This window comes from Pyrgilauda ruficollis, unplaced genomic scaffold (genome assembly GCF_017590135.1).
Source record: "Pyrgilauda ruficollis isolate IOZ18807 unplaced genomic scaffold, ASM1759013v1 scaffold75, whole genome shotgun sequence".
NCBI lineage: Eukaryota > Metazoa > Chordata > Aves > Passeriformes > Passeridae > Pyrgilauda > Pyrgilauda ruficollis.
The window spans coordinates 1-13,924 of NW_024529377.1; the positions used below are offsets into that span (position 1 = coordinate 1).

Consider the following 13,924-nt stretch of genomic DNA (forward strand, 5'->3'; position numbering starts at 1 on the left):
TAGGCACTGACTGCTAAGGAACAACTTGCATCTTCCCGGCCAAGTTTCTAGCTCCTTAGTGGCAATGCTGAGCAAAAGGTAGACACAGCCCAGGGTATTGGCCTGCGGTCTTGCTTGCTGTGCTACAGAAGTGTTGCTGCTGGTAGGGAGGTTGTGAAAGGAAAATGCTCTCTGCTTGGGTGGCCTTGTTCTCTGGGATTCCTCAGCACCAGCAGATTTCTAACAGCACCTGGTTCATTTTTCCCTTGTCCCTGGCAGGCCACCGCAGAAGCAGAAGGAGTCAAGTCTACGGTTCGGTGAGTGGGACGGGCACCCTTGACATTCCTGGTGACTGAGGACTGTGGAGCAAGCTGTGGGCTTGGCCTGTTGTAGTCGAGTGCCAGGCTGGCAGGCCAAAAGAAAGTCCACATCAGTCCACGTCTGCATGAGCACTACCAAAAGGATTCCATCCGTTTCCTCCTTTTCCGCTGAAGAGGTTTGAACTAATGAAAGTCACGTTTTGCAGACAGAAGGCTGCATGCTGATTGTAGCCTGGCTGAAATATCCCCGTCATAAGCATATGCAGTCCCGTCCAAAGCTTAGTCTCATCAGCCCACTTGAAATGAGTTTTAGTGACTGAGGATCCCACTTGTATCGAAATTCATGACTTCTCCTTAAGACCACTGGCGATAGAGCTCAGTGGAAATAAGGTTCTCTGTGACAGCTCACTGCCTGTCCCTCACGCTGCTGTCTGTCTGCAGAGCACCACAGCAGCAGCAGAACCTGCTCTGGCTCGCTCTCTTGCTCCAGAGGTAAAAGGGAAGGCAAAGGACAACAAACCTCCATGTGTTGTCAGTCCAGGGCCTGAGCATCCTGCACCAGTCAGTGGCAGCTTTGCTTGGTTCAGTGCCAAGCTTTGGTGCAGTGCAGAGCTGCAAGTTTCTGAGCAGGCAGCACTTGTCCCTTGTGGCTGAAGACGCTGAAGGCTGGAGTCCTGCCATGACCTAGCGCTTCAGCCCAGCCACTGACAGGTGGGAAATGGGATCTGAACTCTCATATGCAGGCATCGTTTTCCTGCCATTCTGACAGGGACTGTGAACTTCCCTTGGTGTCACATAAGCGCCAGCATGATGTCCTTTAGTGCTACTGGTGAGAAAGTGAGCCCCTTTGTGCACAGTGTCTGTGCAGGCTCCCTGCTGCCAGCAGAGAGAGCGGTCCCAAGGCGCAGCTCACAGCCTTGTGGGATACAGAGGAGTCACGGCTGCCAGCAGGGATGTGTCCAACTCCATGCACTGTCTAAGTAGCTACAGTCACTGCTTTGAACTTTGGCATGAGCCAAGTTTGCTCAGAAGAATCCTGAGCAGCTGTGCATGGCAGAGACAAGGTGCGTGTCTGAAGGGCTGGAATGCAGTTCCTATTGGCTGCTTCCTGATGCTTGAAATCCTGAGAGGAAGCCAGTTGACCAGAGCTGAGCAGGGAAATGTGCCCTGCTTCCATTGAGAGACACTTGCAAAGCTCAACTAAGGGGTTAGTTGGTTACCCACATAAACACCCCCACACAACAGCTTTTGCCTTCAGCTGGGCTGTGTCTCTGTTGCTGCATCTCCCAGGTTTGAGGAGCCAACTTCCCTGCTCCTTATTGCTTGTTTGTTCTTTTTCCCTGCCCATTCCTTGCAGGCCCCACTAGGAGAGCTTCTTGCCACTCAGGACTCCTCGGCCCAGGCGGGAAAGGCAGAGAGGCAGGAGAGCACAGATGGAGCGTGCAGCGCCCAGGAGTTCAGGTGTGTGTGAAGCTTTCTCGCTTTCTCTGAGCAGGGGTGGGCATTGCTGGGCTGTAGGAGACCCAGAGTCAAAGAAGAAATTTGGCTCTCTCATTGTTTCACTTGCTCAGCATAGACGGGGGAAGGCAACCCGTGGGCAGGTCTGGCTGCCGACCCACCTTCAGCACAGCTGCCTCCTGGGGCTCGCTTCTCAAACCTTGTCAAAAACGATGCTGAACTGCACCAGAGTAAAAGCAAGGCAGGTTCAGGCTGGGTTTATGGACAGCAAATCTTTGAGCTGCAAAGGCAATCATGCAGCAGAACAAGTGCAGCAAAGAGTTGGTGCACATTCCACCCCTGGAAATTTGGAAGCCCCAGCTGGACAGAGCCTTGAGCCGCCTGTCCAGATGCCATAGCTGACCCCAAGTGCTTGGAGCTGAAGATGATGGGCCTAAAGGCCTCCCGCGGTCCCTGCCAGCCTAAGCCATCTTGGGATCCTTTGATGGTTGGATTGGAAATTTGTACCCACCTCCTCCCCAAGCTGTAGCTTGCAGGCTCTTTCCTTGTTTTTTTTCCCCCACTGAGGCACTGTTCTTCCTTCCGTGAGCCCTAAAATTTGCTGGTTGATGTTAGGCATGCAGTAAATGTGCAGGAAGGACAGGCATTCCAGTTTAGGGAACTCTCGGGGATATTACCAAAGCCTGATTTCATCCACAGGGTTTAATCAAGTGTTGCTTGTTTTAGTCAGAAGCATTGTGGCCAAAGTACCGGGTGTGTGCGCTGGGCGCCTGCTTTGCGTTACTTTTGGATCCTTGGAGCTATGGGTTATGGACTGGAAGAGAGGACTGTGCTGCTTTGGGACAGAGGAGAACATTCCGGGCTCTCTTTTTTCTTGGCTGTAGAGAAGGTCCGGTTGCTAGGCATGAGCTCACAGAGCGACCCAGGGCTGCTGCTATTGTGATGTCAGTGGAGGGCTGCCACGTCACAGCGTTGTCACCAGGAGCTTGGCCTGGTGCCCGCCAGGCCTCAGCGTCCAGAACAGCTCTTGGCGTTCTCGTTGCAGGAGGATCCTGTATTGAGGAGCTCTCAGGCAACAGTCTGTGCCCTGGAAAGGGAGTCTTGTTCTTTTGCCTGCCATTGTACGAGCCTGCAGACTCGTATAGGCATCCTTTAGTTTCCCCTGCGGTTGTAGGGTCAGCAGACACGAGCAGGTGTCCTTTTATTTTCCTTTTTTGTTGTACGGTCTGCAGACTTGTGCAGGTGTCTTTTGTTTTTTCCCTTCTGTTGGAACAGTCCGCGGATTGCTGCGGGTGTCTTTTTTTCCTCTTTCCCTTGCACAGTCTGGGGACTTGTGCAAGTGGGTTTTTCTTCCATTTTTGTTTTACTGCCCGACGACTGAAGCAGCCCTGCTGAAAGGATGGAGCAAGTCCGTAGAGCGATCAGCAGGGCTTTTTCGTCAGTGTCGTCCCGCAAAATTATTTCCGGTCTGAGAGGTAAGTAGAAGTTTTTTCTTTGGGGCAGCACATTGAAAGGAAAGTGCCATAAAGATGCCATAAGTTTGGTAAAGCTCCGGCCAACAGCTTCAGCTGACAAGCGGGTGTCTCTTGCCCAGCAGGGTGCGGACAACTTCCAAAATGCAGACTGGGAGAGTTGTGCAAGTGTCCTTCCAAAAACTGTGCAGTTCTCTCCAGAACTGAGGGAAGGCATCTTTTTTCTGCATTCCCTCCTTAAAGGATGTGCCTCTCTAACTGGAGCCCCTCTGTGCGCTGCAAGAGCGATTGGCTTTGCAGTGTGGGGCAAACTGCCGAGCAGATTGTGTGTGCTCCCGAACCCCAGAGCTGGGCCTGTGCTGTGTCCAAACAAAGCTGCAAGCGCTAAGAGGGGTTTGGCGGAAGCTTTTGTGGGGAATTGTTTGCCTGGGTGGTGGGACATTACTGAAGGTCAGGAATGACAAAGGTGTGGTGAGCATGAAGTCAGGATTTACTGCCTCCTGTGTGCGCTGCGGATGTTTCTCAGACAGGGAAGCAAAGAGACATGAGAGAAAAGAAAAGGATACTGTGAGCTGAAGGTTACTTTTCTGACAGCTCCAGCTATCCAAGTTCTTTTTGGCGCATGCTTGGGTCCTCTTGCACGTTCCTGTGGCAAGTGCAAAGCAAGCCATCTTGGCACTGACATGAGTGCTAGGGAAACCGTGCAGATGTTTGCTGAAACTGGGAATTGCCCTCTGGTTTTGGTTTCTCCTTCTGTACATCTGTACATAAATCTTTCTTTGCCAAGTAGTTTGACATGGCATTTTCAGAATTCAAGGCTCTTACATGTGAATGTTGGGAGTAGGGTGCCGATGCTCTGGGAGAATCCTGGCGGGTTGTGCTGAAAATCTTGAGAGCCTGCTGAGCTGACTCGTGTGAAGTATGGTGCAGGACCTAGAGCCGCTTAGAAGCAGCAGCAGAAGAAGGGAAAGGTCTTGTGGCATCTCCACAGTGTGCGGGGATTCTTGCTGAGCACTGATTCTTGGTGAAATCAAGAGTGTAGTTAAGATATTTTATGAAAAATCCTTTGCTAGGATTTTTCTCTTTTTCTAGCTGAGAAGCTTCAGAAAAGAAATGTACAAATTACTATCTAATAGTAATAAATAAATAACTAAAACAAATAACTATCTAATAGCTGTGGAATGTAGCCTGGACATTGTTTACCAACCGGTGCATCTGTGATTGGTCAATGTCAGTTTTTTCTACTTAATAACCAATCAAAGATGCAGCTGCATTGGACTCTGAGAGTCACGCGTTTTTTCTTATCATTCTATTCTTCTTCTTTCTAGCCTTCTGATGAATTATTTTCTCTTTATTCTTTTAATATAGTTTTAATATAGCATTTTAATAAAATATATATCACAATATAATAAATCAGCCTTTGGAAACATGAAGTCAAGATTCTCGTCTCCTCACACGGAGCAGCAACCATACAAGAGTAATTGTGGGAATACTCCTCTGGACTTACCAAGCCTCTCTTAGCCAAAGCAGAACTTTTGCAAGTCTGCTATCCAGTGTATCAGAGAGGAGCATAAGAGCAAGCAGGCAGGAAGCTGTTAAGCTGGGAGTACCTGAGCTTTCTGGACATGTTTGGTGGCTTCTGGAAGCTGGTTTGACTTCCTCACTGGTGACTCTGTCAGCTGCATGAATGACAAAGAGAGGTGCTGGTCTAGAGAGGGAATTCCAGCATTGTCTTGAGGTGGAAGCAGAGGGCTGTTGGAAGCCCCTGAGACTGCCCTGAGTGGGACATGGTATGTAGTCCTGGTGTTGCAATTAAAGGCTTGTTTGTCTGTCCCCTTGTCGTAGATGGAAGGAGGTGGCTGCATTTGAGAGCAAGCGCCACTCCTCACTAGAGAGGGTGTTGGAAGTGGCAGCAGAGAGAGCAGAGGAACCGCAGCTTCAGAGAGACCTGGTGAAGGAAGAGGTTCCTCTGGCAGTGCCAAAGGTATGCTCACCTTATTCCCAGGCAGCACCTGTGGCACAGGGAGCTGCCCCTAGCAAGACCGCTCCAAATGCGGCTTCTGGCAGCCAGCCAAGAGCGAGACTGTGTTGTTGTTGCTGTTGCTCTTGAAAAATGGTGCCTCCTCTGCTTCCAGGATTGCCGGTGGCAGCGGCCAGCCCACAGGGGTCTGGAGAAGCTGCTGCAGGAGTTCTCTCGCCAAGGGCACACACTGTCAGTGTGCAGAGAGAAGGCGGCGCAGGCACAAGAGAACGCTGCCCTGGAAGCCCGAGTGACAGCCATGGAGCGGGACCTACGAGGTCTCTCCCAGCAGCTGGTAGAGGCCAGGTAAAGGCAGGGAGGAGCGCCTGGGTGGTGGGACATTACTGAAGGTCAGGAATGACAAAGGTGTGGTGAGCATGAAGTCAGGATTTACTGCCTCCTGTGTGCGCTACAAATGTTTGTCAGACAGAGAAGCAAAGAGACATGAGAGAAAAGAAAAGGATACTGTGAGCTGAAGGTTACTTTTCTGACAGCTCCAGCTATCCAAGTTCTTTTTGGCGCATGCTTGGGTCCTCTTGCACGTTCCTGTGGCAAGTGCAAAGCAAGCCATCTTGGCACTGACATGAGTGCTAGGGAAACCGTGCAGATGTTTGCTGAAACTGGGAATTGCCCTCTGGTTTTGGTTTCTCCTTCTGTACATCTGTACATAAATCTTTCTTTGCCAAGTAGTTTGACATGGCATTTTCAGAATTCAAGGCTCTTACATGTGAATGTTGGGAGTAGGGTGCCGATGCTCTGGGAGAATCCTGGCGGGTTGTGCTGAAAATCTTGAGAGCCTGCTGAGCTGACTCGTGTGAAGTATGGTGCAGGACCTAGAGCCGCTTAGAAGCAGCAGCAGAAGAAGGGAAAGGTCTTGTGGCATCTCGACAGTGTGCGGGGATTCTTGCTGAGCACTGATTCTTGCTCTCTTGTCCATCCACCTCTGTAACCTGTCAAGGTGCCCTTGGCTGGTCCCTTTCTAAAGAGTGCCAAGACATTTGGGCACTGCTGGCTTAGTTTGCCAAAAATGAAGGGAGCAAGCATTCTTGTTGATGAAAATCCAGTAATTTAAACAGCAGGATACCTGTCCCTCCTCCAAGATCGTTCTTGTTCAGATTAAAACCTCGTTCACTCATGCTGCTAGAAGCCAGAGCTTTCATATGTCATTCCCTGCATTCCTTTAGTCCCTTTTACTTTGAGAGTACCTGGTAAACAAAGTATCTGTATGCACACTCTGAATAGCAGTAAACATTGAGGAGTCAGCCAGGAGAACACTGGTGTTGACCAGAGCTGAGCAGGGAAATGTGCCCTGCTTCCATTGAGAGACACTTGCAAAGCTCAACTAAGGGGTTAGTTGGTTACCCACATAAACACCCCCACACAACAGCTTTTGCCTTCAGCTGGGCTGTGTCTCTGTTGCTGCATCTCCCAGGTTTGAGGAGCCAACTTCCCTGCTCCTTATTGCTTGTTTGTTCTTTTTCCCTGCCCATTCCTTGCAGGCCCCACTAGGAGAGCTTCTTGCCACTCAGGACTCCTCGGCCCAGGCGGGAAAGGCAGAGAGGCAGGAGAGCACAGATGGAGCGTGCAGCGCCCAGGAGTTCAGGTGTGTGTGAAGCTTTCTCGCTTTCTCTGAGCAGGGGTGGGCATTGCTGGGCTGTAGGAGACCCAGAGTCAAAGAAGAAATTTGGCTCTCTCATTGTTTCACTTGCTCAGCATAGACGGGGGAAGGCAACCCGTGGGCAGGTCTGGCTGCCGACCCACCTTCAGCACAGCTGCCTCCTGGGGCTCGCTTCTCAAACCTTGTCAAAAACGATGCTGAACTGAGGGCAGGTCCCTCCTTGCCTGAAACTGAAAGGGCTTAAGGTCAGTCGAGTCCTCTGCTTGTGTAGTCTCTGACTGTTGCCATTTGTCACGTTTGCAGAGGATGTGAAGGACCTTCGTCGTGAGCTGCAAGTTGTAAGATCTCTCAGCCAGCAGCAATGTGAAGAAATGGCTCAACAGCTCCACTGGGCACGAGAGCAGTGCAGCAAGGCTCTCAGATGCTGGCAATCTGCTCAGGAAGAGGAAAAAAGGAAGCTGCAGCAAAAATTGGTAAGCAACAATAGGCACCTGAAGTTTTCAGGCAAGCTTGGTGGGCTGCCTTAGCAGAAGAGCAGCCTGAGTGACATGGCCGCAAGCATCTGCTGTAGGCTACGCATTGCTGGGCCAGGCAGCAGAGGGCTTCAGGGGCTCATACTAGAAAGCCTGTGAAGAGCAAGAGGATGGTGCCGGCACAGCACATGCAGGCACAGCTTCAGGCTGGGCATAAGGCAAGTTCCCCAGAAGGCTGGCTGGTCACCAGCCAAAGCATGGCAGAAAAGGATCTTCCCCAGAGCCTCATGCTATGCAGCAGACAGCTGCTGACCTTGCTCAGCACTGGAGTCCCAGCAACTGGGTTCCTTGCTTTCTGTCCTTCCGCAGTGGACAAAAGTCTTGTATGTGATTGTAAAGGTGTGCAACAGGTCCCGTGTTTCTGGTATTTCAGCTGCTGGCCTGTCCTGTGACTAGGGCATTGGAGTGCCGGCCTCCTCCTCGTCCTGTAGTCCACCTGCAGCTTTTCCTTCATCAAAGGGTGGGGGGATTTTGAGAACAGAGCCTCTGAGAGCAGGCAGAAATCTTGAGGAGAGAGGAGCTAGGAAAGAGGCAGTCGTCAGAGCGGGGAAGGAAAGTGGCACCTCCTTTCCTTCCACCTGCTGGCCCTCCTGTGAAGTTTCTGGTTACAAGTGCTGGAGGGCACAAAGCCACTGCTGAGGTTTTGTGGGAGGGATGAAGCTGTCATTATGTTCTTTGGGGTGCGTGGCTGGGACTTCATGTGGAAGTGTCTCTTTCTCTCATCAGAAGAGACGTCTGGAACGACAGCGCTTGGAGGCGCAGGCCATGCTGGAGGAACGGGACAGATTCCTGGCAGAGGTACAGAGGGAGCAGAGGAAAAGGTTGCTTGAGATGAAGCAGGAAGTGGCCATCAAGCAAGCTGAATAAGAAAAGATAGGAACCAGAGCCAGTCAAGAGGCACAGAGTGTGAAAAGAGAGTTTGTGTGCTGTGTTGGACCCCTCTGGTCTCCTTATGGGCACTGCTTCCCTGGACACTGTCTGTCTGGGTGGGATTGCCTCTTAGGTGGCTCTTGGGAAACGTGAGAAGGAGAACAAGATGCTTTTGGAAAGCGTGCACACATCAATCTTGGTTGTGACACAAGTGGTGTGTGGGACGTTGAAAGCCGTCTTCTCTTTGTTTCTGTGCAGCTCCAGGGTCAGAAGGCTGCTGCCTTAGACAAGGTGCGCCAGCTGCAAAGGGAGCTAAAGCAAAGCCGGCAGCAGCTGGAGCAGCTGAGGCAGCAGCTGAATGAGGAGCGGGTGAACGGGCAGGTGAGCCTGACTAGGCAGGGTGCAGAGGGAAGGGCAGTGATGGGGGCATGAACTGGAGATGTCAGGAAAGGGGAGGCATGGACTGCTGCAGGCACTGGAATCACAGAGCCTGGCAGGCTCCAGGGCTGAGCACCAGGAAGAAGAGTTAGGAGGGAAGGGTGAGAGCTGGGTGGAGAAGCAGAAGGCAGTGGCTGAATGGCAGTGCCTATGAGACTTGGAAAGGAGAAGCCTGAGTGTAATGGCAGGTGCCAGTAAGATTTTTCTTGACAGAATATCAAGGAGAAGTTGGAGGCAGAGCTGTGGGAAGCTTGGAGGAAGATGAAGGCAGTGGAGGAGAGGCACAAAGAAGAAATGGAAAGGATGCACAAGATGCAGCTGCAGTACAGGCGGGCAGAAGAAAAGCAGGTGAGTGAAAGAGCAGCAGGCACTGCAATCATGCAACAAGTGGTCTCTGCTCTTCTCACCTTTCCCCTGCAGAGCAGCATTGGGCTGGGGGCAAGGCCTCTGACTGCCATGCTCTGTGGTCTGCATTGCAGCTAGCCAGCACCACCCTTACTGGGCCACTGAATCTCAGCTGCTGCCCTGGGCAGCAAAGCTAGTGCTTTGGCCGATGGGCCAGCAATCCTGTGAATGTATTGCTGCTGGCCTCTTAGTGCCCACTTTGTTTTTTGAGGGGTTTGTTCAGGTGAACATGGTGACCCATGCACATTCTGAACAAGTTGTCCCTTTCCATGGTGAATGCAATGCTCTGGGTGAAATTTGAAGTTCTTCTTTCCCTTTCACCATCTCTACTACAGCTGGCTGTGCCAAGCTGTAGTCTCTGGCTGCTCATTTGGGTTTGACTTGAGGTGGAGGAGTTGACAGCTCAGCTTGCAGCCTACCACCAGTGTTGCTCCTCATGGCTTGCCTTTGAAATGCGCTGTCTGGGGCATCTGTGCCAGGCACCTTTCTGACACAAATAAATGTCTTGTCCCAGGTGGACGAGGGCTCTGCCGTGGAAGCCGTCGCTGCAGCAGCATCCTGCAAAGAAGCCTCCTCTCCACAGCCTGAGAACCCGAGCACGAGCAGCTCGCCCCGCCCCATCCGGGAGAGCGAGAAGCCGTGCCTGAAGCTGCTGAGTACGTCCTGTGGATTTCTTGTGCGATCGAGCAGTGTATTATAGTGTGTGTGCCTCAGCATGAGCTGGACCACACATTCCTCCTCTTTTTGGTGTTGCAGAGACCTTTTGGACTCCCTCCAGAAGCCATTGTTGTGCTTGGAGGCAGCCAGGGAGCACCTTGGGGCACTGCTTTTGCTTTGAGGGCAGCTGGGAGTGGGTGGGCTTTGCCTGAGCTTCCCTGTGCAGTAGAGGCAAAAGCAGGGATTGTTTCCTGAGTAGCAGAAGGCTGCAACCTAGCCAGTGACTGACTGAACATGTGTGTGCTGGTCTGGCCAAACTGATCAGAATACTTGGCCTTCTAGATTCCCTTCAGACTGCATTGGAGACAAAATTCTTCAGAGAAATTGATTGGCTGTGGAGCTGGTTTGATACTGGTGTTGTTGTCATGAGTGGTATCACTTCTACTATTGCTTCTACATTTTACTTGGACAAGAAGTCTGCATTTTGGCTATCCTGACCTCCTTTGAAAGAATATAAGGTGATAGGAAAAGGCAGAGCTGTGGGGAGCTTGGAGGAAGATGAAGGCAGTGGAGGAGAGGCACAAAGAAGAAATGGAAAGGATGCACAAGATGCAGCTGCAGTACAGGCGGGCAGAAGAAAAGCAGGTGAGTGAAAGAGCAGCAGGCACTGCAATCATGCAACAAGTGGTCTCTGCTCTTCTCACCTTTCCCCTGCAGAGCAGCATTGGGCTGGGGGCAAGGCCTCTGACTGCCATGCTCTGTGGTCTGCATTGCAGCTAGCCAGCACCACCCTTACTGGGCCACTGAATCTCAGCTGCTGCCCTGGGCAGCAAAGCTAGTGCTTTGGCCGATGGGCCAGCAATCCTGTGAATGTATTGCTGCTGGCCTCTTAGTGCCCACTTTGTTTTTTGAGGGGTTTGTTCAGGTGAACATGGTGACCCATGCACATTCTGAACAAGTTGTCCCTTTCCATGGTGAATGCAATGCTCTGGGTGAAATTTGAAGTTCTTCTTTCCCTTTCACCATCTCTACTACAGCTGGCTGTGCCAAGCTGTAGTCTCTGGCTGCTCATTTGGGTTTGACTTGAGGTGGAGGAGTTGACAGCTCAGCTTGCAGCCTACCACCAGTGTTGCTCCTCATGGCTTGCCTTTGAAATGCGCTGTCTGGGGCATCTGTGCCAGGCACCTTTCTGACACAAATAAATGTCTTGTCCCAGGTGGACGAGGGCTCTGCCGTGGAAGCCGTCGCTGCAGCAGCATCCTGCAAAGAAGCCTCCTCTCCACAGCCTGAGAACCCGAGCACGAGCAGCTCGCCCCGCCCCATCCGGGAGAGCGAGAAGCCGTGCCTGAAGCTGCTGAGTACGTCCTGTGGATTTCTTGTGCGATCGAGCAGTGTATTATAGTGTGTGTGCCTCAGCATGAGCTGGACCACACATTCCTCCTCTTTTTGGTGTTGCAGAGACCTTTTGGACTCCCTCCAGAAGCCATTGTTGTGCTTGGAGGCAGCCAGGGAGCTGTATTATGCACTGCTTTTGCTTTGAGGGCAGCTGGGAGTGGGTGGGCTTTGCCTGAGCTTCCCTGTGCAGTAGAGGCAAAAGCAGGGATTGTTTCCGGAGCAGCAGAAGGCTGCATCCTAGCCAGTGACTGACTGAACATGTGTGTGCTGGTCTGGCCAAACTGATCAGAATACTTGGCCTTCTAGATTCCCTTCAGACTGCATTGGAGACAAAATCTGATGGCAACAGCCGTCATTGTGGCCCAATTCCTCTTAAGCCCCGGTTCAGACACAGACAGGATTTCCAATTGCTTCCCATCCTGTGGTACATTTTGAAAAGACCTAAAGAAGGAGAGATCTTGTCTGGAGCGCAGTTTTGCATTTCAGTCCTGGGGAACCTGGGTCACAGACACACACACACACACACACACACACACACCCCCACACACGCACACATTCTCACACACGTGTGTGGCGTGCACAGATCAATGAGAAGATGCTGATGAAGAGCCTTAAATAATACCACCTTGTGTTGGTGCTTTGTGGGTGACATTCCATTACAGAGACGCTGTTTGGACTGAACTGACATGGTGGTGTCTTGGAGAGTCCCACTGCTCTTTGGGGCTAAAGGTTCAGAGTCCTGAATTCTCATTGCTGGCTCTCAGCAAATACAACTCCATCTTCCTGGTAGTTCCTTATCCACCTGCAGTGCTGTGCTCAGCAACTGCACTTGGAGGGAGGTCTAGGAGGCGTCTGAAAACCCTAAGCCCTGCTTATGAGCTGGAGTGCATCCATATAATGGACCACAGAATGGTTTATTCATTTTTAAACCCACTAAATAATTACACATCTAAACTGTGTTCAAGAATGTTCTTCAGAGATGCAAAATCCAAACAGAAGAACATAGGATGTGCTAGGATGGTAGCTTTCCTTTGAGTTGCCTTGGAGTTCTTTTTGGGACAGCATTTTCTCTGCAATGTATGTGTGTGTTCACTTTGGCGCACAGTGGAGAATGGCAGCAGTTTCTGAAACACTGCTCAAAACCCCTAGAAATGCCAACGTATTTTCTGCAGTTTCAATTGCTTTTCACAGGAGCAAATTTACTTTTGGCTTGCAAAAGCATGTGTGAATGATAATAGCAGTGATAAACAAAGTCGAGTTGAGGAGTCTGCGGATGCAGAGTGTTGTTAGCACATTGTGGGTGATGGTTTAGGGTCCCTTTTTACCGAGGTGACAAGGCATCCTGGCCAGCGAGTGTGCGGAGAAAGAGGCTCTTGTAATGTCTGTTCCTGACAGCTTTCAACGTCATTGTAGGTGGCTGTAAAGCAAATTGATCTCCAGCAGCAGGGCTGCAGGAAAGTGTTGAAAGAAATCCTGGTCATGAGGGAAAAGAAGAACCCCAATATTGTCACCTACCTAGAAAGGTAAGTACTTCTGGTATTTTTCTGGGAATGTTAGTTTCCATACTTGCAAGGCAAAGGTTTAAAAGCTCTTTCCTTGGTGGCAGAAAATTGATCTTGCTATAAACATCAATCCAGTCCTGTAGGAGGCATGGGAGGAGATTGCATTTTTTTTCCCCAGGAATGGCTCCTGGCATAAGTCGCTTAAAGATTGATCTCAGAAACCTGGCTCTCTTCCTAAGCCAGCAGCCTGTATGTTCACTTGCTGCATGTTCTTTTGCTGTTTTGGGGCGTGATTTTTTCCCAGGTGTCGGAGGAGAAGTGCTGAGAAAGCACCACAGAAATGATTTTGCTTCTGCTGTTCCCACTATTTTCCGTTGCCTTGCATGCCAAAAGACTAGGCTAGGAGACACATGATTTGCCGGGTTTGTTTTTCCTCTTTGTGACTGTCCCTTATGCAAGGTTTTCCAAAGGCTGTTGTCCCTGCTGCACCTCCGCCTGCCCTGTGAAAAACAGGGAAAGTCTCCTTGCTGCTGGACTTAATGGTGCAATTTGTGTATGAAGACGATGAAGCGGCTGCTGGGATGTGTCCGCTTCCAGATTTATCTTTGCGGTCACAAAACGGCCATTTCCCCCTGCTTGCCACCTAAGCCATTTCCTTTCCCATGGATGTGCCTTCCTCATTTAGCCGGCACAGATTGCAAGCTCTGGATAGCTTAGGTGGAGCGTGTCTTCATTTGATTCCGTCTTCATTTCCCAGTGACCTGGAAGCACAGCTCAGCTGTAGTCTTTCCTTCCGTACGGCAATTTAGCTGTGCACATTCAGCTCCACGCTGCTGTTTTCATCTTCCAGCTACCTTGTCAAGGCATGGCACCCACCACAGTGCTTGCTGCTGAAAACTGACAAATGACCCGAAATGACTTCCAAATATGATGTCGAGGCAGCCTTACAGCCCTTTTCCCCCAGTTTCCCGCCTGACAGCGGTCCCCTTGATAGCCAAGGCAGGGCCTTTTCCTCTTTGGGCAAATCATTGTTTGTCATCCGGACGGGGAGAGCGCATCCGCTGCAGCAGCCGTCATTCTGACTGGCTTTGCAGGAGACAGTCTCGAGCAACAACTGATGTTTCCCCCTCAAAAGCTAATATGGCTTCCCTTAGAAAGATCCTGCTCTCCTAGAGTTGCAGCAGCAAGCTCTTCCCCTTGCCAGCACTCAGTGCTCCTTTGAGATCTTTGAATCTTCTGGAGCACTTTCCTTCTGCA

The 13,924-nt window shown here is 51.0% G+C and overlaps 1 protein-coding gene across 1 annotated transcript; it reads left to right on the forward strand.

Moving 5' to 3' along the window:
- The first annotated feature begins 1,106 nt into the window (after nucleotides 1-1,106).
- On the forward strand, nucleotides 1,107-9,813 carry LOC121363704 (uncharacterized abhydrolase domain-containing protein DDB_G0269086-like). Its single transcript, XM_041486279.1, has 10 exons — nucleotides 1,107-1,136; nucleotides 1,657-1,760; nucleotides 5,075-5,213; nucleotides 5,365-5,555; nucleotides 6,779-6,852; nucleotides 7,171-7,340; nucleotides 8,127-8,198; nucleotides 8,529-8,651; nucleotides 8,922-9,056; nucleotides 9,628-9,813. Exons 1-10 carry the CDS (start codon nucleotides 1,107-1,109, stop codon nucleotides 9,811-9,813), a joined length of 1,224 nt encoding a protein of 407 aa, XP_041342213.1.
- Nucleotides 9,814-13,924: the final 4,111 nt, after the last annotated feature.

Bases quoted from the DNA above. Each gene is read 5' to 3' on its own strand.
- LOC121363704 (XM_041486279.1), top strand. From the start codon at position 1,107: ATGATGTCCTTTAGTGCTACTGGTGAGAAA. The intron at 1,137-1,656 runs GTGAGCCCCTTT...CATTCCTTGCAG, and splicing joins TTAGTGCTACTGGTGAGAAA to GCCCCACTAGGAGAGCTTCT. The intron at 8,652-8,921 runs GTGAGCCTGACT...TTTTCTTGACAG, and splicing joins AGGAGCGGGTGAACGGGCAG to AATATCAAGGAGAAGTTGGA.